The sequence below is a fragment of the Prinia subflava genome, chromosome Z (assembly GCF_021018805.1).
Source record: "Prinia subflava isolate CZ2003 ecotype Zambia chromosome Z, Cam_Psub_1.2, whole genome shotgun sequence".
Classification (NCBI taxonomy): domain Eukaryota; kingdom Metazoa; phylum Chordata; class Aves; order Passeriformes; family Cisticolidae; genus Prinia; species Prinia subflava.
The window spans coordinates 35,265,145-35,289,246 of NC_086283.1; the positions used below are offsets into that span (position 1 = coordinate 35,265,145).

General features: G+C 37.9%; 1 protein-coding gene across 1 annotated transcript; it reads left to right on the forward strand.

The window, feature by feature from the left end:
• The first annotated feature begins 151 nt into the window (after positions 1-151).
• Positions 152-19,129, forward strand: OSTF1 (osteoclast stimulating factor 1). The gene is made up of 10 exons (XM_063423555.1): positions 152-329; positions 11,042-11,088; positions 11,737-11,787; positions 11,871-11,934; positions 13,094-13,147; positions 13,623-13,730; positions 14,177-14,226; positions 14,343-14,421; positions 14,883-14,981; positions 17,134-19,129. Exons 1-10 carry the CDS (start codon positions 296-298, stop codon positions 17,190-17,192), a joined length of 645 nt encoding a protein of 214 aa, XP_063279625.1. The 5' UTR covers positions 152-295; the 3' UTR covers positions 17,193-19,129.
• The last annotated feature ends 4,973 nt before the right edge of the window (positions 19,130-24,102 follow it).

Consider the following 24,102-nt stretch of genomic DNA (forward strand, 5'->3'; position numbering starts at 1 on the left):
CCGCGCCGTCTGGGCGGCTCCTCCGGCCCGGCGAGAGCGCGGAGCGGGAAGCGGCGGGGCCTCGTCCCGCGGCGCGCGCTGATTGGCCGCGTGCCGCCCGGGGCCGGGGCGGCGGCCGGCGGGGGCGGGAGGGACCCGCCGGGGACCCGCCCTTCGTCCCGGCCCCTGCCGCCGCCGCCGCTCCGTGCCCGGGGACTGCCGCGGTTCGCACGGCCGCCTCTCACCGCGGGCCCGCGCCCGGGCAGCCGATCGTCGTCGCGCCGCTCCCCCGTCCGTGCTTAGGCCGGCTGCAGCCATGTCCAAGCCGCCACCTAAACCGGCCAAGCCAGGTGAGAGAACGACAGAGCGGCCTGGCCCGTCCTCCCCGTGCGGGGCGCGGCGCTGCCTGCTGCCTGTTGGCACGTGAATGGCGTGGGTTTCGGGGCTGCGCTCTCAAATGGAGCTCGGGCGAGGCTGGGAGTTGGGGCATAGCCGTCCTTCCGTTCCGGACCGCAGGCTTTGGTGACGGCGAGAAGGGCTGCCGCTTCCGTGGCTGGAAAGCACCGGGAGCTGCCCTCGGGAGTTGCGTCTGGGCTGGACCCCGCGCCCGCTCGGGCTCGAGAGGAGCTGCGCGGGTATCTCCAGGTGGAAGGCTCCCCGTGTCGCGGCTCGGCAGAGCCCGCTTGCCCCGGCCTTCCTCGTCTGCAGCGCGGAGCCGCGGTGCCCGGCGATGGCACTTGGCGTCGTGGCGTGCCCGGCCGGCAGCAGCCGTCCAGGAGCTGCCTGCGCAGCCTGAAATGCACAGGAAACCTTTTACCCCTTAGAGAAATAGCGGTGGAATATTCTGAGGTTTGCCGCGTGATTGCATGATTGGCAATACATCGACGCATAAAATCAGTTTTATAGTATAGTCGTGTGTGACATTCTTCATCTCTAAATATGGAATCTGCTGTTTCCCCTTGTAGGACACCTCTAACAGCCAGGCTCTAAATGTGCTCTTTGAAATTCAGGTGTCAGTGTGCAGATCGCCCTTTCTAGTGCATTTAGTCATCGATGTATAGGGTTTTGCTCTTTTGTTTTTCTCAGAAAAACTTACTGTAAAGCTGATTTTCTAAAAAAAATTAATATCCATTATAGTTTTTTCAAAAAATACATTGAAAAGCCATTGGAAGTTGCACAGCTTTAAATCTTAGGCTAGGAGTGGCATTTTTCAGGTAAATATACATTCGTCTGTCAAAGAATTAACCATTAGCTGTAGGGGGTTGAGTTTTTTTAAGTAATGAATTGATCTGGGAAATTAATGTCTATTTATCATGTTTGTGTACCATCTGTTAGTGCAAAAGCCTAAATTCTTACTTAGAAATCAAACATCCACTGGGATTTTAATTAAATAGATAAAATTAGTTGATGTGTCCAAAAACAGGCTCTGATCCCTAAGTACCTCCGAATTTCTTTGGTTTTTTTGCACTTGGAATACTGTTTGAAATGCCAGTGTAAAAAAAAAAAAAATCTTGGTATTAAATTAAATAAAATTAAGTATTTTAACTAGACAACATATAAAACAAGTTTTTAATTTCAAGTAAGTGTAGAAACAGTTTAGACCATTTAAACCATCAATCTCATCCTGCATGCAGAAGCAAAATCTGTTAAAGTTGTCTGGATGTAATTTCATCCTCGGAAGAATTTCCTCTGCCCTGTAGTTTACTAAGCTTCTTTGAAAACAGCTTACTTTAAATAAAAAAAAAAAAAAAACAGTAATAAAAGCGTTGCTGTTGTGGACCCTTACTGAAAACAATTAGTACTGAGGATGTCTGTAGGCCTCTGAAAGGATGTGGTGTTTCACAGCTGAATATGTGTGAAAAATGGGATTTTCTGGTGAAGTTGATAACTCAGTTTTCTGTTTTTCTAGAAGGTAAATTTAACATAATATTCTTAAGGAGTTAAAGGCTCTAGCCCTGCCTAACTTACAGGAGCTCTCAGACTGACTCAGGCATGTTCTGTCTAATGCTAGTTGTCTCTTCCTAGTTTGGTGGGGTGCAGTTTGTGGTGTGCTTGGTCTGATAATATGTGGACTGTCATCAAAAGGACAGGTTCCCTACCCCCACCATCCCTTTCCGTTCCATTTAGTTACGTGATGAGCTGGTAGTGCTCTTAACATTTTTATGTAAGGTTATTTTTATGTCTGTGTAAGGTTATTTTTATGTCAGACGAACTTGCTGAGCTGGTTTACCAGCGTGAATGCTTGACACAGCAAAAGGAAATTAGTAGGAGAAGGAAGACAAAGAAGATAAAATTGTCTTGCTAATGACTTTCAGAGCTGATTTAAGGTAATAAGATTAATTTTTCCAAATCCCTAACTTTTGAGGAGAGAAAGTTTTATGGCGTCTGTTGTGTCAGATCTTTTCAAAGTAATTTTCTGAAATGGATTGCCTTGTAGGGTACTTCAAAGTATCTCTGTAGTTGCATGTTGAGTTCTGTATGTTAATACAGAATACAGATAATACACCTCTGATACTGTAATCAAATTTCTTAGGGTTGTAGATAAATGTTATTTAAAGACATAAATATAGGAACTGCATGTGGTGATACAGTTTCTACAGCAGTGGAAGGCTGTCTCTCTTGGTGGCATTTTGACTGCATTTGCTGGAATGTCTTGGTGCCTTTGGTCAAGCTTGTTGATTTGTCTTCACTGATCATTATTAGATATCATGTCTATAAGCTCTCTCAGGAAGCAGCAATCCTGCTTGCATTGCTGATGTTCAGGACAGACAGAAGAGAAAACAAGACATTGGTCGTCCATTCCTTTGTGTTTGGGAAACAAGAAGTGCAGATTGGACAGAGAAGGAAGGAAATATTTTAGTTGTGAGGAAGTGAAAATATATAGAGAAATAAATATACTTTTTAAAACAGTGAGTCTTCACTGCTCAACTCAGGGGTTTTGAACATTACGCTTGGACAGCGCTTTAAAAATGCGGGGAAGAGAGGAGATGTGAAGGGTGAAAAACAGCTAGCTGTGGAATTATCATTTTCTTCAGTACATGAGAGCGTTTTTGCTGACAAATTGCTTTTCTGTAAATCCTATTGTGTGCACAGTACATAAGGATTTCAGTTACAGAGAGATGGTTTTTGACATCAACATATGTTAGATGATTGTGTTTGTGAACACTTGAGCTCATCTTTTGGGTCTCTAGTCAGGCCTTGGATATAGGAACAAGATTGTTTATAGGGGCTCTAAAAGTCTTTTAACTTACAGTGTTCTGAGGCACTTTTTTTTTTAAGAAGTACTTTGCTTTTCTCGTGTAACTCTGTATTGTTATTGTTTTCTAGCTGTAGTTTTTGTTTAGACTCACTATTGAAAATAAAAGGGAATGGAGTGGGTGTTGAAAATAGCAGAAACATACTCTTCTGTCAGCATTATCCAAGAGCAGGGTTTCCCCTCCATCTTTGAAGAAATCTGTCAGTGTCTCAAACTACATTATTTCCAGAGTTCATATCATGCTGGATATTAGGTCTGTTTACAGAAGGTACTTATTAAGTCCTTTGGATTTGATGAGCTTTTATGGCTTCTGCTTAGTTGTCTCCTACTTAAGCAGTGTCTTCTTGAAGAGAAGAACTGTCTGGTGATGTGTTTTTGATTAGAGCCTTATATAGTGTGCAAGAAAAGCTTTTGGGAGATGAAAGGAATGTATTGATACTTTTAAAAAAAACCTTACTTTTATGTTCACAGTAAGGTTTGTTGACTCTCTGGCCTAGAGTTGACACAACATTTATATTTTGTGGAGAAAGACCAGCCTTTGTACTAAGGAAATTAGAGTTTTAAATTACTCCAGTTGAGAGGGAGGCAGGAGGAAACATAGGGATTTAACATAAAGGGTTGCTACCTCAAAGCAGTTTTGTTGACTTTTCTCTCACTAGTAGCCTCAGAGTTAAAAGCAGGATTCTGGACATAAATACTTACTTTGAATCACAATCAAGTTCACCTCAATTCAAAGGTGAAGTAGGAGCTGTGACAGCATTCACAGGAGCAGAGCACTCACATTGAGTCATATGCCTAAGGCCTTGTCAGTAGGCTTAAATCTGACATAAGTGGTGTGATTTGGGTTTCTTCTGCACTCAAAGAAAGGTTTCTGTTAGCTAGGAAGATGTGAGCATGTGAATATGGGGAGTTACACTATAGTCATCAGATCTGAGGGGAGAAAAATGTCAGAGAAACAGTTAAACAGTTTCCAATCTGCTTTCAATATGAATTACAAACTTTGCTTTCTGACCTCAAACCTTCTTATTACTGTAAATTGCTAGGACCTCCAGCAAGCTGCCTGCAAGTGAAGGCATGCTGGTATTCATAAAAGTAAAATTGATAAGAAACAGAAAATTTCAGTGTCAGGCTATGACAATGACATTGTGTTCACTTATATCTTCTGTGAGAATATTTTCACTTCTGTTTTTCTGTAACAAAGTGACATTTGTTCCTTCCATTCCAGATACTGATTAGTGCAGTCCATGATTGTTCTTGGATACCCCAGTTTGTCATCTGGGCTGGTACCGATCTATCCTTTGCATTCTTTTTAGTATGTTCCTAAACATGTTTCTAGACTTGCTTGTCTGTTTTTTAATATGCCCTTCCCCACCTCCCCCAACATGTATTCTCTGTGTTCACTTCCCCTTTCTAATAAGCATTACTTAGAAGTTGTTCTCTAAATATTGGGGACTCCACCTTTTTCTGTCTCAGTTGTGTCAATCCTTAAATGCTATGTTGAACTCTGCTGTGTCTGTGAGCAAAATACCAAAGTACAAATGGCATTCCTATAAAAAGAGTTTCCAGTACTTTTGTACCTGTTTGGAGGCCTGTGTACAAAGCGCCTTGTTTTCCAGTTTCGAATGCTACAGGCTTGGGGCGGAGAGGCTAGAAAGCTTCCCAGAGGAGAAGGACCTGGGAGTGCTGGTTGACAGCTGGCTGAACATGAGCCAGCCCAGGTAGCCAAGAAGGCCACTGGCATCCTGGCAGCGGTGTGGGCAGCAGACAGTAACTGTCCCCCTGTATTGGGGGCTGGTGAGACTGCACCTCAGGTCTTGTGTCCACTTCTGTGCCCTTTGCTACAAAAAAGACATTGAGTTGCTGGAGAGAGTCCAGAGAAGGGCAACAGAGCTGGTGAAGGGTCTGGAGGGTAGGTGTGTGAGGAGTTGCTGAGGGAGCTAGGAATGTTTATCCTGGAAAAAAGGAGGCTCAGGGAGACCTTATTGCTTTGTAGGACTATCTGAAGGGAGGTTTTAGCAAGGTGGATACTTATTTCTTGCCCCAAGTGACAAGTGATAGGGCAGGAGAAAATGGCCTCAAGTTGTGTAAGGAAACTGTGCAAGTTTAAGTTGGATATGAAGGAAAAACACTGAAAGTGTTTGTCAGGTATTGGAACAGGCTTTGCATATTTTCTCGTTTTGGGCCATTTGTTATAGGTAGGGGTTCAAATTAGTGGTTTTCAGTCAAGTTGGTGCTAGAGTAACTGATTCTGACCTGTTTCTGTGCATCATTATGGCAGCAAGGAGAAAGGTGGCTGATGTGAGCCCACGATTAGCTTGAACCATTTAAGAAATTGATAGATTTGTGTTTTTTTAACTAATTGTAGATGACCATAGTCAATTCTGATTTTCTACAGCACAGAGACAATTCCTCTGCGTACTGTAGGTACTGACAGTGCTTTGTGACATGCACAAAGTCGATTCATCTTGAGCTAGTTATTCTGACTTTTATGGTAGTCTTGAGCTACTCAGTCTTAATATAGCTAAGGGAAAGATGCTGTGTCAGGATTAATATCTAAATAGTAACATCTTGTTTGAGTCGGTGAGATTTGATTATGGCTGTCTATGGCAGATGCTAACAAAAGACTCATATCAGTCCAGTGGGGCCAAGCCTTGGTAGCTCCTGTGAACACTGACTTACTGCCATCAATATTTTGTTTAAAATATGCGTGTTTTGAACCAGGGACTGTGTTGGTTTTTTTGTTTGAGGTCATAATATTAATTAACAGCTAATGAAATTTCATTATCTCCCCTTGGTGCTGAAATTTCAACCTAACACAAATACCTAAGTAAGTAATGCCATGCAGGCATAAATAGTTTTTTTCTTTTTTCTTTTTTACCTTTTCATTAGGGGGGTTGAAAGCAAATAGTAGTGGAGAATGTTTTGGCGGTAGAGAGAATTTTAATGCTAATGTCTGTGGTGGTTTAGAGAAGTTAAAGAACAGAAAGGAAGTGGGAAAAAACTGTTTCTCTCACTGTGAGAGAAACAGTAACTCCTTGTCGCTGTGCTCCTTACTTAGCACTTCTTTGAAAGCAATCTTCTGTTAATGATTCTGCAATTGATTAAAAATAAGCCTCAAAGTTGTAAGAAGAAAACAAAAATCTTCATCTTTTTAGAAAATGGTGTTTTGGTTTGGTGAGACTTTTTTATTACTTAGCATTATGAAGCACAGCAGGTATCTCTCTTCAGTACCTATCAGAAGCTGCATTTTTAAGCTGTAAGTTGTCATTACTGTTTAGTTTCTCTGTTTCGTTGCTTTTATGCACTTAGCTGGGAAGGGATTGTCTTAGAATTGAGAGATGCATGTTTCCCTTCCTCAGAAAAGCTGGAGAAGTTTGTAGGTAAGTTACACAAAATAAATTAAAAGGTGTGGGGGTCTGGCCAACCTGGCATTAGTTTTATGTTGCAAGTTTTAGAGAATAGTTAGTTTGGCTCCTTCACCATGGTGCGCTGCTGAGGGAGGTTTGGCAAGTTGTGGCTTGGGAGATTTGTATGCTAAGGGCATTTGTATCTATTTAGTATGTATAGTAAGTTGCCTTTTTTGCTTGTCAGATCGTTGTTTTGCAGATGTTTAATGCAAATTAAGGAGAAGACAGTCTTATGACTAAAGTCTGGGGGTTGTGAGACTAAAATATTACTGGTTAATGTTTCAAATTTGCAAAAGCAGAGTGTGCTTTGCTGATGATGTGGAAGACAACAGTCCAGGTGGAGAGAGTGTGAGCACCAGAGGATGACCACAACAAACCAAACCATGTTTATCAGGAAGCTGGGGTTTGAGCCAGAAGAGGCCTAGAAGGGCCTCAGAAGAGGCCTAGAAGAATGATTTTATCATTTCTTCCCTTACTCAACTGGCTCAGGTGTGAAAACTCCACCCCAGACCAATTTCTGAGGCCTTCCACCAGACAACTGCGGATGATCCACAGTGTTACATGAGAAAGTGTTGATTTCCACCCCTCCCCCGCCCCCTCCCCCCCCCCTCCCCCGCAGAGGTACCTGGGCATTCCCACCTGAGCCTGCGCACATGTTAATAAGTTTAACTATGTGCTTCATGGGTGTTTCCTATAGATCAAGGTTGTGACCATCACTTTGACATGGACATCAGGCAGACATTAAAATTGCTAGTCTTGTCACTGGGTCCATGGGTGGTGATATTCTCTTCTTATTCTTTCTTTTTGTCTTTCTTCTCCTAACTTCTTCTGGAAGTATATTGTAAACCAGGTGAAAAAATTCCAGTCAAGGCCCTAGTAAATACGCTGTATCAGGTTAAGTTAAAGCTGGCTAGGTTAAAGTTTCTGAAGTGCCTTAGTTTGTCTGGATTTTGCTTTAAAATTAGCCAAGTAGCTAACTCTACCTTAGTGTTTTGAAAGTTTGCATGTAAAGGTTTGTTATTGAAGGTTTTTGTTGTTTCTCCTGCACACTGCATTAAATGACTAAACAACTTCCCCCTAAACCCACCAGAGCAGACCAGGGCATAACAGGACTGAAAAGAAGAACCCTTTAAATCTGTCCCTGTGCTTAGAAAAAGGTTTGTTGTGGAACATATCACTGCCCTGTGCCTCCCTGTAGTTTGCTTTTAAAAGGGATACTCCTCTCATTAATCATGCTGAGAATAAAGTAGTTTATGTGTGCTTGGTGCCTTGAAATTTTACCAAAAAAAAGCGTTCTGTGTTCTAGTTACTTTTTCCTTTAAAAGTATGTGGTGGGGAAGTGCAGTCAATCAAGTTTGATAAGTTCAAATCAGTGCTAATTACCAGTTCACTGTCCTACAGGAATCTTGAAACATGATTTGTACTAGAAAGATGGTAGGAAGTGGAAGCAGAGGAAGACCTTGGGTGCTTTCTGACTTTTTGCGTCTTCCAAAGCAAAAATTATTGCCAATGTCTGCATGCCTAAAGACAGGTATTGGTAGATAAAGTACTTCCAATTATTATAGGTACCCATGTACCTAATAAAATACGATTTCTCTGTGTTTGCAGAGCTGAGATTCAAGTCTAATGTGCACCTTGTATGCTAACATTTTGTTACTTTAATATTCTAGACTGAATTTTTGCATAAAAATTTGGTACCAAAAATCTATTACAAATCCTAAAATACCCTTGTTCTAAGCTCTTAAACGAAGCAAAATGAACAGGCTTAATCTCTTTTTATCAAGATATTTTTTAAAGATTGTTGCCAGTAATGAGTAGTGTCTAACTTCAACATAAAGTACTATGAAATTGACATTAACCAGACCTGTAGTTCTATAGATGCAGATCTGTACTTTGTGTTTCATCACAGAAGAATGTTTCAGCATGTGTTGGTCTGTCTGACATCACAGTTGGATGTTTGGGGAAGTAACTCCCTGTTTCAGTTTTATAAAATTTAAAAGAACCCTACAAACAACAAACAATGAATTGCCTTTTGTTTAAATAATGTGTCAGCCGTACTGTAGTCAGCACCAGTATCTTCAGTCTTCTTCGTCTCCACAGGTGTGATAGCTTTGGAAAATCTTCGGCATATATGCAGTACATTAGTATGAAAGACACATGGAACTCACAAATGCTTATTTCTTCCTTTTCTTGTCTTCCGCCATCTTCCCATTTCCCCTTTTAATATTTCTTACTCTTCCCTTTTGCTGTACATTTCCTCCTCCTACTTACATTAAACACTGAAAATCGGTGCATGATGGTTGCAGTCTCCATAGTTGTTAGTGTGCAGTTGTCTTGTGTTTTTGTGTCTTCTGTATGAGAAAGCCAAGGAGAAGGGTCAATACTCCTGTCTTCCATCCTGTTGTGTCATCTCTTGCTCTTTTCTCTTTTCTTTTCTTTCTTCCTTTATTTTTTGTCGTTGTTGCTTGACTTCTCTACAGCTGCAGTTCACATTTCATGCTGAAGCTCTTTGGTCCAGGATGCATTACTATGTGCTGTCCTTGTTATCTCTGTATATCTCTGTATAGGTGGTAAACATCACTCAGGTTTCATTCATTTAGCAGTTGCCACAGCTGCAAGTATTTTGTTTCTGGGGCAAAGGTTTGAGAAGTGTTGAACCTGTTGTGTCTAGGAAATGGCTGCTGTGTGAAAGAGAGAATCAACCAATAAAGCCAAATTGAATTTCTGTTATTAAAAATTAGGAACTAGGAGGAGCAATTTTCCAACATATTGGAAAAAGAAGTATGTACACTATCTACATGCACTTAGCAATTTGTTTACACAGGTTCATTTTATGTTTGTTGTTTTACATACACTTAGTCACAAAAAAGCCTGAGACTAGAGAACTACAGAAATATTTTGCTTAGTAGTTATGCCTTGGCAAGTATGCCTTGGCATTGCTGTTGCTGTGGAATATCCAGAGGCATTTGAAAATACAATATAAGAGTCACTCCAAGGGATGCTGCAAAATGGTAGTTGGGTACCATCCTCCGTTGTCAAGGTGGTGAGCAAATTCACCTCCAAAATGTAATTTCTAAAGCTCTTACATTAACTTTCTAAAATGATTGCTTTTGTGGGTAGAATTTTATATACTGGAATCTAAAGACTATATCTAGCAGAAAAAAAAAGACAAAAAATTCTAGAGATGATCATTCTTAATTAAAAATATAAAGGCTTATTCTTGAGACCTACTTTCTCTTCACTTGCTTAGCTCCATTTAATAAGTGACACAAAGTGTTGCGTGTGTACACTTTACTGTACAGTATAGCCTTTTGTAGTAAGTTCACCAGTTTCTCTGAGTACAAAGAATAGCCTGGATCTAGTAAATAACATCCTCATGATGGATTATACACTGCTTCAGTCACAAATTAATCTTTATAAATGTGTATAGTGTAAGAACCTGTGTGTAACCTACACTTGCAAGCTCAGAACATTTAAAAGTAAATCTACATGCTTAAGACTTCAGATACCTGAAAGTAAACAGTACAGAACAGTCTGCATAATAAATTCCTCCAGTAAGTACAATGGAGTCCAGCAGTTTGGCTAGTTGAATTATGTAACATACCTGTTTCTTCTGTGTTTGTACTTTCTGTTCATGCTTTTGAATTTTTTAAAAAGTTAATAGGGAAGTTTCTTTTGCAATACATGCAATTTAATTTGAACCTCTCTGCATTAAGCTTATTTTTTTCTTGCCTTGAATGCTGCTGACAGTCTCTTCCAAAGTGCCCTATTAAAACATCTGTTAGCCACTAAGAAGAATTGCAAACTCCATGCCTTATTTTAAGCATCTGAATAGAGCAGGACATCAGTTGTACATTAAATAGGACTTTGTGACCATTTGTCATTTTTCTTACGAGTTCTGTGTCAGGTTATTATTTGTCTAATAATGTCTGCAAGCAAGCTTAAGAACATGTTGGTGACATTGGTCTTTGGTTTGTTTCTTTCTTCTTTCCTTAATTCTTTGTCATTTGACAGATTTGATGCTAGTAATAAAAGTGCATACAGCATGAATGAGTATATGAGAGAATATATGAGTGAAATTACTCTTTCCCTCGGAAATTAATGACAACACTTCTGTTGCCCAGTGAGCTATAAAGACTGTGTTAAGTGTGCAGAAGAGGCTACTTACATGTAACTGATCAGGTTTCCTTCATAGCCCATGTTACTGGGTTTTTAATTCAGGCTGCTGAGTCTTCATCAAGATTTTCTTTGATAGTGGCATAGCACAAATTCATTCAGCAACCAGCATTAAGCTTGAAGGAAAAGAATGTATTTGGATTTAAGGGCTGCATTTAAATGCATGATACTAGTACTGTTGTTTTGTTTTGTTTTGTTTTAATTGGGTTTGTTTTTGTTTTAGGGCAGGTTAAAGTATTCAGGGCCCTGTATACGTTTGAGCCCAGAACAGTAAGTACATCTAGACCTTGATGTTTGAGAATTTCACTTTTAATCTTGTCTATAATATTTCTTCAGTTCTGATGATATTGGCATATTAGACTTACAGTACTAAATTTTTAATAAACTGTTTATGGGTAGTCATTCTTAATGTGAATAAAATTGTCTGATTATTTATCAGTCTCTTTTAAGAACAGCTCTTTTTAAAAGCAGCATGCTTTCTTCTTAGTATCAGTTACCTACAATCAAAGATCATAAATCATAAATAATTCGTTTTTTCTTCCAAAGGCAACAATAATAGTTGAGAGCTAAGAGATCTGGAGAACTGGGGCCAGCCAAAAAGGGGATGAAGTTAACAAACATAAGATATATTTCACTGCTTCCATTGCACAGTGCTTTGTTGGAAAGGCCACAGTTTTCCTGTATTGTTAGGAAAGTTACTGATCCAGAAAGTTGGCTGTAAGCAAGTCTAACTATGGACCATCAGGATGTTGTTATTACAAAACCAGCACACTAGATGATAGAGAATTTGAGTTATCATTGTTTTGAATGAAGAGCTGAATGTATTCTGACTTATCCAGGCATTTATTTTTCCTACATACACACATTCAGATATATTTTATTTGTTTGCCTTTTTTTTTTTTTTTTTTTTTTTTTAAGCCAGATGAGCTGTACTTTGAAGAAGGAGATATCATTTACATCTCAGATATGGTGAGCATAAGAAATCCCACATGGACTGAATACTTCTGAGATCCAATATATTCCATCTAAAATATTTTCCCTTTCCTCTGCAGAGTGATACAAATTGGTGGAAAGGAACTTGCAAAGGGAGAACTGGACTAATTCCAAGTAACTACGGTAAAGTCTAGAATATTTTTGTTTGGTAAGATCATTCACAATCAAAATAAATCACTAAATAAAAAGATGTCTTTTCAAAAACAGACCACGGTATTGGTACTTAACATTAGTCCACTGTGTATTTCAGAATGCATCCATCTGCAGTATCAGTTACCACTGTACATCAGCAGCGGACAAGCTGTCTTGTAGTTTTATAACCTAGAGACAGCTTGAGTTTGCTGAGTGTTCATGTTTCTAGTTATGCTCTTAAAAGATACTGAGATATTCAGTTTTGAGGGGAGGAACACTTGGATCTAAAGGATGGAGTTTTGCTTGCCTTCTATTGTTTTTAAGTGAATATATTCAGTGACAGAAAACATTGGTTTCTTGGGGTTTGCAACACGTTAAATATCACATCTGTGTTTGGACTGAATAGAAACTACTTTTTCAGATTGAACTAAAAAGCCATGAGTATAGACAACATAGCACAATTCCTTCAAGTCCTCCCGGGAGTTGTAGGCAGAGTACCAGTGTCTCATGACAGATCACATCACAGCTGCCAATATGACTTTGGTTGATTCTTGTTGTCCCTTCTTCAGTAGGAGACAATGTGGTAGCAACGGAAATCTGTGGTGTAGTCATCATTGAGGCTACATGAAATTTCACTTCAGTTTGTGACTTCCAAACTGACTCTACTCTTGCTGTCTGCCAGAGATCAGAGGTCTCTGTTCACATGCAAGAAGACTAGTTTATACATGCTGCATATGTGCATTCAAATTTCTTTTGAATATTGAAGTGTGTTATATTTAAAATAACAATCTATTAATTCCATTGAGATTATTTGTAAAGCTTCAGTTTTAGAACAGGGTAGGAGGGGTGGTGTCTCTGTCTGCACATTTGCAGAAATTCCACATATAAGCAGAACAGAAGCTTTTGCAGACCTTAAGAACGAAGAGTACTAGGAACACATCTGATTTAGACCAGTTGTGCAATGTGATGCTATTTGAAGTTTTCACATGGTTTTCTCTGAATTAATTTCTCATACACTGGAAATTGAAGTGCATCTCACTAGTCTGTCAGTCACAATTCTCTTTTCATTTTAGAATCAAATATGTTTTGTTTCCGCACAGGTGTCAAGTACATGTTTCAGAAGTAGTTACAATTTACTCTTTCATTTCAGTGGCAGAGCAAGCAGAGTCTATTGACAATCCACTGCATGAAGCTGCCAAACGAGGTATGTTTGGTGTTTTAGTTGTGTGATGCTGAGGTATGATTTGCTTGTTTTCTACTACAATAATAATAAAATATTTAGAATGAAGATGTTCTGCCTGTTTTGGTTGTCTTCTTTCTTGAGCAAGTTATCTGGTAAGTTTTACAGCTTTGAAAAGGTGAGATACTGTCTGTTAGAATTGCCACTCTGTCTATACACAGAACAAGTGTGGTACCATCCATTTAACTGCATAGGAATATAAAGGTCTTCTGTCAATGGAAGAAAAGATATTTGGTGTGACTTAGTATGACTTTGGTATGACTTGATATGATTGGTTGTTCAACGAATTAAAAATGTTGCTGCTAATTGCTTCCTCCCTTCTTAAGTTCATAGGAGGACTGTCATGAAGTAGTACTTTAGAAAGTACTGTTTACCTGTAATGATTCTTTCAACTTTCCAAAGAAAAAAAAAGATAATCAAAACTGATTTTGTTTTTCAGGCAATCTGAGCTGGTTGAGAGAGTGTTTGGATAATCGAGTTGGTGTCAATGGCTTAGACAAAGCTGGAAACACAGCTCTATATTGGGCATGCCATGGAGGCCATAAAGGTATCCGAGCATTAATTTGAAATTATTGTTCTCTGGTTTTCTTGTTATGCTTGTTAGGCTGATTGATAAAATTGCATTACTAAATAATAAAGCCAGGGTTTTTTTCAATGTAATTCTATTTTTTTGAAATAAAAATCAGGGTAGGAGGGAGGTTCAGTTCTATCAGGTGCTGTGTGTTTTGTTGTTGCTGTTGAAGCATGCATGCTCATTAGTGTAACTTAGAGACAGAGTGTAAGGACAGATCAAAAAGAACTATGGTATTGGGGTATTTCATGCAGAAGCATTTTTTGTGACTAATTTTTGTTTGCCCAATGCAGTCTGACTTACAGATTTTTATTAGCTGATTTGTTTGGTCTTTCATTGAATTTTAACTGCAATGAATGCAAAAATAGCATAACTCTTCTCTACTAAATTATTGTCTTATCATCTCTCCCTGTTTTCTGCAGATGTAGTAGATGTCCTGCTTACCCAGGCTAACCTAGAGTTAAACCAACAGGTAGGTTGGACCAACAGACCCTTTAGAGTAGAGGTGTGATGTTACTCACCCTTGGTAGAAGCAGAAAGGTTTTTTGCTGCATTTTAATCCTGTTGCTTTTCCCTCTAACTCCACAGAACAAATTGGGAGACACAGCTTTGCATGCTGCTGCATGGAAAGGTTATGCAGATATTGTAGAGATGCTGCTGGAAAAGGGTAAAGATCTTCACCAAGGTTTCAACAATCTGTATGCAGAGTAGATTCTTGAATGTTTTTTAATTTGTATTTCTTAAGTGTTTCCATATAACTCAGGTACAGTCATTAGCCAGCTCACCTGCCTGACTTGCAGGAAAAGTCTTGCAGAAAATTCTGGTAGCTGTTTGGAAAGTAGACATCTCATGCTCAAGATAATCTGCTTTACAGACAAAATTAGTCACTTAAACCTCAGAACAACACTGACATCTGCTTCTTAAAAAGGAAGAACAGCCATCAAATTCTCTAATCAACTACAGCTCATGCAAGAGCATCCATAGCTTTTGGTCTGCTTCAGGGCAGTCAGTAGCTCAGATTCCCTTGTCCATTACTGTTCTACTTACATTAGAGAAATTCATATCATTATGACATTGGGTGAGAAATAACTGGGGTCATGATTCACAGTGAAAATTTTCTTCATGAAGGGGCAAGAACAGATCTGAAAAACAACGAGAAGAAACTGGCTTTAGATATGGCAACAAACGCAGCTTGTGCTTCCTTGCTTAAGAAGAAACAGAGTGCAGGTACTTCTGATTTTGTTTTTCTGATAATTTTACTTTTGGAGAACTAATATTTTAGCCAAATCCTAATATACTGATAACCATAAAAACCACTTGGGAGGTACATGGGCTAAGAATTGTGTTTGGAAGGGCTTGCTTGAGAGGGTTAATTTAGAGCTATGATATGAACATAGTTTATCATATGCCGTGCTGCTGACTCCACCCAAAATGTCACCTTCTGTCAGCAAGAGGCAAAAGAGTTCAGAAGGTGTGAAAATAGTAAGGGAAGAAATGAAAATAGAAGACAGGCCTTTCAGACAGAATAAAAGCAAGGATGGAAACTATTTTAAAAGTACCATACCACAAGGGACAAAGTAGAAGAATGAAACAATGTGCTGTCTTTCTCCATATGCATGTCTGTTCCTCCAGACTTAAGCCAACAAGCACCAATATATGATCCTTCTTTTCTTATTGCTAATTTTTTTTACTTTCTTATTTCTGTGTCTCTGAGTGACTGTCTAACAGAGAAATAAGGAAAGAATGCTTTCAGGCAGTCTCACTGCCTCCCACTGTGTTCATCTTTCTTAATAGCATAGTGTCCATGTCCAAAAGACTTAAAGAGGCTATTTTAAAAAGCTGAACAAAGAATGAATTGTTCAGTATTGTGTAACTACTATTGCCTATAGTTTTCAGGAGGCTGAAGTTAGGGTGGAAACTCTTAAGTGAAACAAGAAATTACTTAAAAACACTGGCAGAGTTACAGTCGGTTTTGGTGGGATATGCAGTACAGCAATTGCATTGTCACAGGACTACTGAGAACAGAGGAAATGCTAACCTGCAGGAGCCTAGACATTATGGTAATTAAATGGAGGAATAGCTGACTGCAACTTGAGAAAGCCAAGAAGAGCATTTGCAGCAAAAATACTGTCTGCTCTTTGGTAGAGGTAGAATCAGGATTTCCTAGAAAACCAGCAAATTATTTCTCCCAATCTTGGTTCTTAAGCAAGCTGTTGCAAAAAAAGGGCAGAAGTCCTTCTGCGTGTGTGTGTATGTGCATATACACACATACATACATATATAGTATTTATATATATATATTGTATTATTTTAAGTTACTTGATCCCTGTTAGGCTCAAGTAAATAACTTTGTTCATCTTAGCATGTGGATTGTAGGCATCTGGTACCAGTGTTTTCTCTGTTCAGATGTCCCAATAATTATACTAATGTTTTATTTCCTGATACTAAGTAACTAATCTACATAACCAATCTACTTCTTCACTCCCTTTAAATTAATTTTATTTTAATGACTGACTGATTTTTTTGTCCTTAGTCACCTCATCTATCCCCAGTCTCTGGTAATTTCACACCCTGTCTTTTTTTGCTTGCCTTGATATAACAGTTGATATTCTCAGTCTAACTGTAATTTCAGTATTAGCATCCTTGTCAGGTTTTCTGTCTCAACTTGGCCTTTTATGATATCTCTATCACCACTGATCTGTATACTTTTCTTACATTTTGTATTTTCTTGGTTATTTTCACTAATTAATCTTTTCTGTCTTTTGGGTCTGCATTTAAGTATTTGCAATGTCTGGAAGTGAAACATTTTTCTTTTTCAGAGATTCAGTTCTATAACAGCAGTCTTCTGTCCCTTGTTCCTGTTTACATAAGGCTTCTATCATTGTCCGTCTCTGAAACTATTTTATTGAAGAAAGCTTATTTTGTCTCCAATGTTCAGATTTATGTTTTACATGCACAGACAGATATTCAAATGTCAACTGCTGAAGGACATTCTAAAAAATTAAAATTATTAAAATCATGTCATAGAAATGCAAAAAGATTGTGTTAATTGTGCTGTTAAACAAGGGAGCAGAAGAAATGGACAGAAGAAATGTAATTTGTATTTTCTTGAAGTATGGCTCCTTGAGTGCAGGGCTCTGCAATTTCTTTTCTTCCTGTTCTCCCTTTTCTATGTCTCCTCCTAAAAAAGAGGAACATGATTTTTTTCACTTAGATTTCTTTTCTCAAAACAGTTGATTAGGTTCATTTTAAACTTACTCATTTTTCTTGTTCCAGAAATCTAGGATAACATGGTTATCACTTCTGCGAATTATGTCAGTCTTGTTACCTCTGTGCCTGGTATTTTTAGTACTATTTTTTAAATTTTGTTTCTTTCCAGGTACAGTCCGAACATTGAGTAATGCTGAGGAATACCTTGATGATGAAGACTCCGACTAGCTTTTTTAACTCTGTAGGAAAAACTGTATCTTGCATTGTCGATGACATTTTCAAAACATATCTTCACAACTGTAAAAATATCTCACTTAGAGTATCACAGTATAACATATAAAAGAGAGGGTGAAACCATACTTTGCAAAGGAATAATATTCATGTAGCCAGAACATGTCACATTTTAAATCCGAGCTCCTTTTTGGAATTATCACAGAGAAAGTGTGGCACACCTTTATCATTGAATGTGCAGAGGACCATCTTCTAATCTCACAGTTTCATCTCAGGCCTTCCCAGTAAGTGCCTTGTGTCTCTGGAATATTGAAAGGCCCCTGTGGGACAGCAGGACACCACTGCTAACATTTCCCCAAATCTCCCTGGGTATATGTTCCTTCATGAAGCTAATACTGACAGTCAGTACTGGCTGGCAGGCATAAATGGAGATGCTACTGTAGAAAGGGGCCATTGTTTGCCCTCATGGGAGACAGCATTACAAGGTTGGATTTTTAATTTTGGTAAATTTTTCTCCTTCCTTCCTCTATCCCTCCTCATAAGTGAGGTGCAAAAGGACCTGAGACAATCTGCCTCAGGTATGCTTTTTCTTCTCTATTACTGTGGGCTCAATCCCTGAAATGTTAACACAGGGAAAAGGCTTGCTTAAGTCAGGTTCAGTTTAGAAATTCACTTGGACTTTGTGGCTTGATTATTTTGCTTTTTGAAGTGTATTATGCTGATACTATTTGCAGTGAAAGGAAGAAAGAATATTTTTCTATTTATCATGCCTAAAATTTTTTAATACTGATCTATTGCTTTTATTTTTTGCAAGTGCTCTTATGTCTTGTCCTAAATTACCTCAAAGTTTAGGTGTGTTTGAAGTAACGAGGGAAGATGTGTGTCAAATACACCAAGGTATCTTTAGAAGAGATATTGAAGCTTAATAACCATTTTTAAAATGTATTGCTGCTTCCTCTGAAATAAAGAAACATGGAAAATAAATTCAGCCACTTTCAAGCTTCCCTGCAGAGTTAAAAAGTAGTACTTCCTTCAGATTGCTCAAGTAGCTGTAGCCTAATATTGCACATTACAGAGATGCTTTCATATTGTGATGGTAAGTAAATGTTACAAGTATTTGAGATACAATCTCGTTTTCAATTTTTTGTTGCTAACTTCTCCAATAGAGACTTTTAACAAATTAATTCTAACACAGCAGTTCTGTGATACTAAAACAAAACCAAAGAAAGAGAAAAAAATAGGGAAAAAAAAGCTCTTGTGAAAAACTGGGGATAAATGAAAAGCTCTTGTGAAAGTCTGGGGATAAATGAAAATCACACTAAGTATTTAAGAGATTTTTTTTAAAGTCTAGAGCACTCCTTATTTCCCATTTTTAAAAATATGTTGAGCCAGATTTTTATTTTTATCATCCTCAAAAGAACTAGATGCCAGTAATGCTTGTTAAACTCTTATCAAGAAGGCAGTGTTTGATTGACCAGAACTGTTTAAGATGGGGACATTGCACAAGCAGTCATCTGCAGATGTAATTCTAGACTGCTTAAATGTTAAAACCATAGAATAAATGTTTTAGCCCCATACTGTGATTAAATGAACAGTGACATTTTATTTTGTGTGAACTTGAAGATCCTAGAGGGAAAGAAATAAAATCCAAAGCCACCAGTTCTTTCTCTCTAGCTTTTATTAAACAGTTGTTGAACGTTAACTCGTAGCATTCAAGACTGTTCTGCTTCACATTTAATCAGCTAGCTCTTCTACTAGCTCAGCCTTTTATCATAGTTAAGCCACATGTTATGCTGCATACTATTGATTAAAATTATGCATACTGCTTTTGGTTTTTTCCCACAACTTTGTTTTTCTTTATGAAACTGTTTGTCCATCTTGTGAAATACATATCACTGTGAAAGCTTTCAGGCAATAAATTGCTTTTTGTCTAAGTCCAAGAGTAAAGTTTTGATTTAAAAAAAAACCACAACAGAATAAACAAAGTAAACAAAACAAAACCAAAAAAAAACCAAAAAAAAAATCTATTACAGCTGGAGTAAGCTGATACAATGTCTTACTAGTTACGCAAACCTACTTGTTCCCCCTACTTTTCTTCAGTGTTTGTACCACTACAGACTTATTTAAATTTAAAACTTTTTCCAAAGGCAGATACATTCAGGTGTGTAACAATACGACAAATAGGGTTTTTCAGACATGCAAAAGCAAAGTTTTCAAGCTCATGGTTGTTAGATCTGAACATTGAAAGGTATTCTGTCTTGCATACTTCTGGTTGAATTAATGTGTGTGCCTTTCTATTGAAAATCAGCTGTGTTCCAGTCGGAAATTTTGTGCTATTAGGGAATAGAAATTGTTTGGATTGATTTGAAGCTCTTTGAAACTAAATTGGTAAATTTTCTGTTGGCTTCATCAGAGGAATCAAATGCTTGATCCCTGTTTTGTAGAAGAAAAAATGGGACATATTTTGCACTGTGTTTAGTATGGTTTTTGGATTCTTTATAGATTTTCAAGTTGTTATGCTGTTTTTCTAAGACAAAACGCATCTTACTGAATTCCACTCTTAAACATCACATCACCTGAAATGTAATTTGCCTGAAACAGTTAAGGTCACACTAAATGTTTAAACTGAGTGGCTCATTTTCTAAAAAAGTCTCCAACTTTGAACCCTGACTTCTAATTTCTGAAGACACTAATATGTGTCTTGTGTTTGAGTTTTATATCAAGTGCCAAAGATTGCTTAAAGTAAGTTAGCCTGACTTTGTGGTCATTTCATTCACACGTTACAAAGTCAGATGTTTGAGCATGCAGCATAAATCAAAATTAAAAATTTGTTTGCAGCCATTGCCACCTTCTAACAAAACCATTGAAACACACCATAGAACAGAGTAACAAATAATGGGCCATCAGTCACCTGCTTCATGGGACAGATAAAACCTGAAGTCACTAAAAGCGTTTCATGACAGTATTAGTCAACTGTACTTTGATCTTATCAGGGAACACAAACAAACCGAAATGGTTTTGAAGAACTTGGAAGAGAAATCTTCATAAATTATTTTGATACAAAACCAATATCCTAATTTGCTAAATGAATTTTTTTAAAATGGCAACAGCTGTGTTGGTTTTGGTGGTTGCTACACATTAAGCCAACAGAAGCTAAAAATAAGACAATACTACAAAAGCAGTTCATTTAAAAGTGACTTTATCACAAGTTTTGGAACAGAATGTAGACTGGTGGTACTGTCTGCATGTGGCAGAAAAAACTGCCAAGTGTCCATTTACATTGTGCCTGTTGAGAGTTGATGCTGAAGATGATGTATCCCACCTGCAGCCCTTTCTAGAAAGCCACATCATTACTTAATCCTTCTGCCATGATTAGTTGTCTTCCTTTGGGCTCTGTAGAGCAGTCCATAGAACACCAGAGAATTCTTCTGGAAGTGATTCCTCTGGGACATTGTGACATTGCTAACCTTTGAGCAGTGCCACTGGGAAAAATAGTGTGATCCAGCTAATGTTCACCCTCACAGTTACAAAAACAGGGTTGTTTACTGTGGTTGTGAGCAACTCCTGACATCGGAGGCTGAAGGAATCTCTTGCAAAGATAATGGTAATTTAGGAGGGAATTTTAAGAGTACGTGCAGCAGCCCAGAACTTGGCAATGTACCAGCACTCAGCTGTTACACGTGTCAAATTTATGCAGGCAGGAAAGGGTCTGTAACTTGCACTGTTCCCTTGTGACTTACTTCTTTCCCTGAAATCCTGAACTTCTATTATTTCTTCCTCTCTACCCAGAGATGGACTTATAACTTTAAGGAAATTTAGTGAGATTTAATATAGAACAGGTATGAAGACACAAAGTGCCATGAGAAAATTGGACATTTGGAAGTTTGATACAGTCATATTTCTGATATGAAATCTCAAACAAGTCTCTGGAATCCAGTGAAGATACATGGGCAATGGAGGACCTCTGTTTTTAAGCTCAGCACAAACCTGTATTTGTTTTCTTGATTTACGTTGCTTCATAGAGTATATTTTGCAGTCATACTGCCAATTAACTTTATATCTACAGGGACATAGTGAAATTTAACCATCTTCAGACATTCTCAACATAAAATTAGAATTAAATCCTCAAAATTTATATTCAATTTTAATGTGTCTTTCCCGTTCAGCAGACTTGCACAACACAAGTAGTTTCATAGTGTTAGTAAATTACTCAGACTTTAATAATTGAAGGCTCTAATTTTATCTTTTCATATAATTTGCCTTTTATGCTAAGATATAGTACATTTCATATACTCTGAAATTCATTAGAAAGCAGTATATATTATTCTCAGTCTATCAATTTTTCACTTCTCTTTTATGTTTTTCACTAAGTTTTCTGTTTAAGCCATTTTGCTAGAAAATTCCAGCTGCATAGCTATGAGTTTGAAACAGAAGAAGAATGAAGAAATAAAAACATATGTCTGGCCAATATGCACTTACACTGAAAGCAAGAGTAATAAACATTTTGTTGACCAAAACATGGTGTTAGAGGTAGATTGAGTAGTGGGCATTGTAATGAAGAGAAACTTAGATTGATTAGAGCCCTGAGCTAGCATTTGCTTAGCTTTAACAATTCCCATCTAATCAGAGAATGTGGCCAATTCAGTTACAATTCTGTGAGTACTTTTCTGAAAAATAGTCTCCACATAGAATTACAGCATTGGAAAGTCATGGCATAATACAATTTCGACCAAATTTCATTCTGCTAAAAAATTAAAGAGTGCTCTCTTTAATCAGACATCTTTAGTCAGACAAAATCTTTAGTCTTTAGTCAGACAAAAATAATTCAAAAGTTCAAATCACTTCAGAGGCTTAACCACAGCAAATATTTTTCTCATCTTTAGGACAATGTAAGAAGAAAAATTTTCATAGGCTTCTTCCTACTAGTGCTGGAAGTGTTTGAAATACTTTCAGTAGATGTGACAAGATCATTCAGAATAAATGAGTTTGAAATGAAAAGCCATCATTACACAGCAGAAAATAGGTTGAAAGGTTTTCTTAGTTACACAATCACAATTACTACTAATTTGATTTCTAAGCTGTCTACCAGTACTTAAGAAGATTACTTGGTTCTCAACTTTAAAGGCAGAAGCACACATAATTTGTAAACAAGACAAGTCACTGTGTTGTCCGTTACCTTAATATTGACATATACAACCATTTGACACAGTCCTAATGCAGCAGACACTTAACTGTGTTGAGTTCTGCACTAGAGTGGGTGATTCTAATTGGACTAAGTGAGAAGGAGAGTTTGGCTGGTGTTTGTCAAGCATCAAAGATCTGATAAGATTTGGCATGATCTTCTGCTCACCTACTGTCAGGACCATGCACATACACATCTCCTTCCCATGATGTAATGTGCAGCACTGCTTCACCACTGGTCTACAAAAATGCTAGTTTCTGCTGCACTTTCCTTAAGTTCACCTTAATATTTGTGTTCTCATCCAGAGGCCTTTTGAGAAAGACAGTAGACCATGGCCAATATGAACTATTTTATTGAATCGTGTCAAGATATTAGAGTAAGCACAGTACAAGATGCTGGAGAAACAGAAGAGCTAATCAAGGAAAAATGATAATGTGAATATTATAATTAATTGATTTTAGAAGCCTTAGTATTTTCCAGTTCCTTAATGTGAAAGACTGTAAAAATTCTTAATGATGAGTATTTAAAGGTTGAACATAATCCTGACCACTAGAAAATTCCAGAGAGATAGAAGTAAACTAGTGTGCCCATACATAGGAAGTGAAAGCAGCACAGCTGCAGTAGAGTTGTAGAAATTTGATGAAGGAATTTTCCAGTAAAGGCCTGGACTCAACAAATTGATGGTGCTATTTGGGAAGAGGACTTGTTTTCAGGAACAGCATATCTATTTTCATACTATATATAACTTAATGTTGCATGATATTCAAATATAACTGTAGTGTAATGTATGTCTCATATCCCAGAAAAAGGTCTATTTTGGCAAATCTTTTAAATCATAATAGAGGCATAAAAATAGCTTTATTTACCAACGCTGTTGATCAGATCAGTGTCCATCATAGCAAACCTGCAAAATAGTAAATGATGATGCCATTTCTTATTAATAAAGATGTGTTCAAATGAAGTGTTTTTTAGGAAAGCAGGGTGCAAAGTTATGGACCTAGGAAGGACAAACAAAGAAAATACCATAAGAGAACAGCAGATGATGATTTTGCTCAGGCTCCCTTGTATCAGTTTTGCCCTCTGAGGAAGAATCTCTGTTCTTTTCTGAGTTCTTACCAGTCCTTGCTGTGTTTGAAGGATAAGTCACTCATCCCATATGTCTTTCAGCACACCGCAGCTGAGGGTGACAAATTTGTTGTGGATTTGGGAGTTTTGTGGGTTGTGGGTTTTTTTTTTTATTTGGGGCATAGGTTATGTGCAAGTGTGGATGAGATACTATACTGTTTTCACTAAATTATTGATTTGTAGCAGAAGAAAATGAGTATGTTATATTGACACGCAAAGCCAGCACTGTGAGCTCACTTTATACAGCCTTTCTCCACAAATGCTAGAGAACCTCTTGCAATCGAAGCAATCAAATTATATGACAGCATTTGGCTGATCTGATGCAAATGAATTCAGAAGTGAATTGAGAAAAGGATCTGATTAAAAAACAAAAAAGACAAAAATGCCCTTAAACTTTCTGCTTCCCTTTTACTGGTATTTAAGTCTGCAAGACTGTCATACTTTATACAAGACCGTAGTCACATTTCATAGATGACGTTCTTACATATGAGTGTATTTTATAAATTCAATGAAACCTTTTCGTACTAATGTAAAAATAAATCATAAGGGTCAAAATTGCTGTTTCTAGTGTCATTTTGTAACAGGGTGGCATTTTTCTAT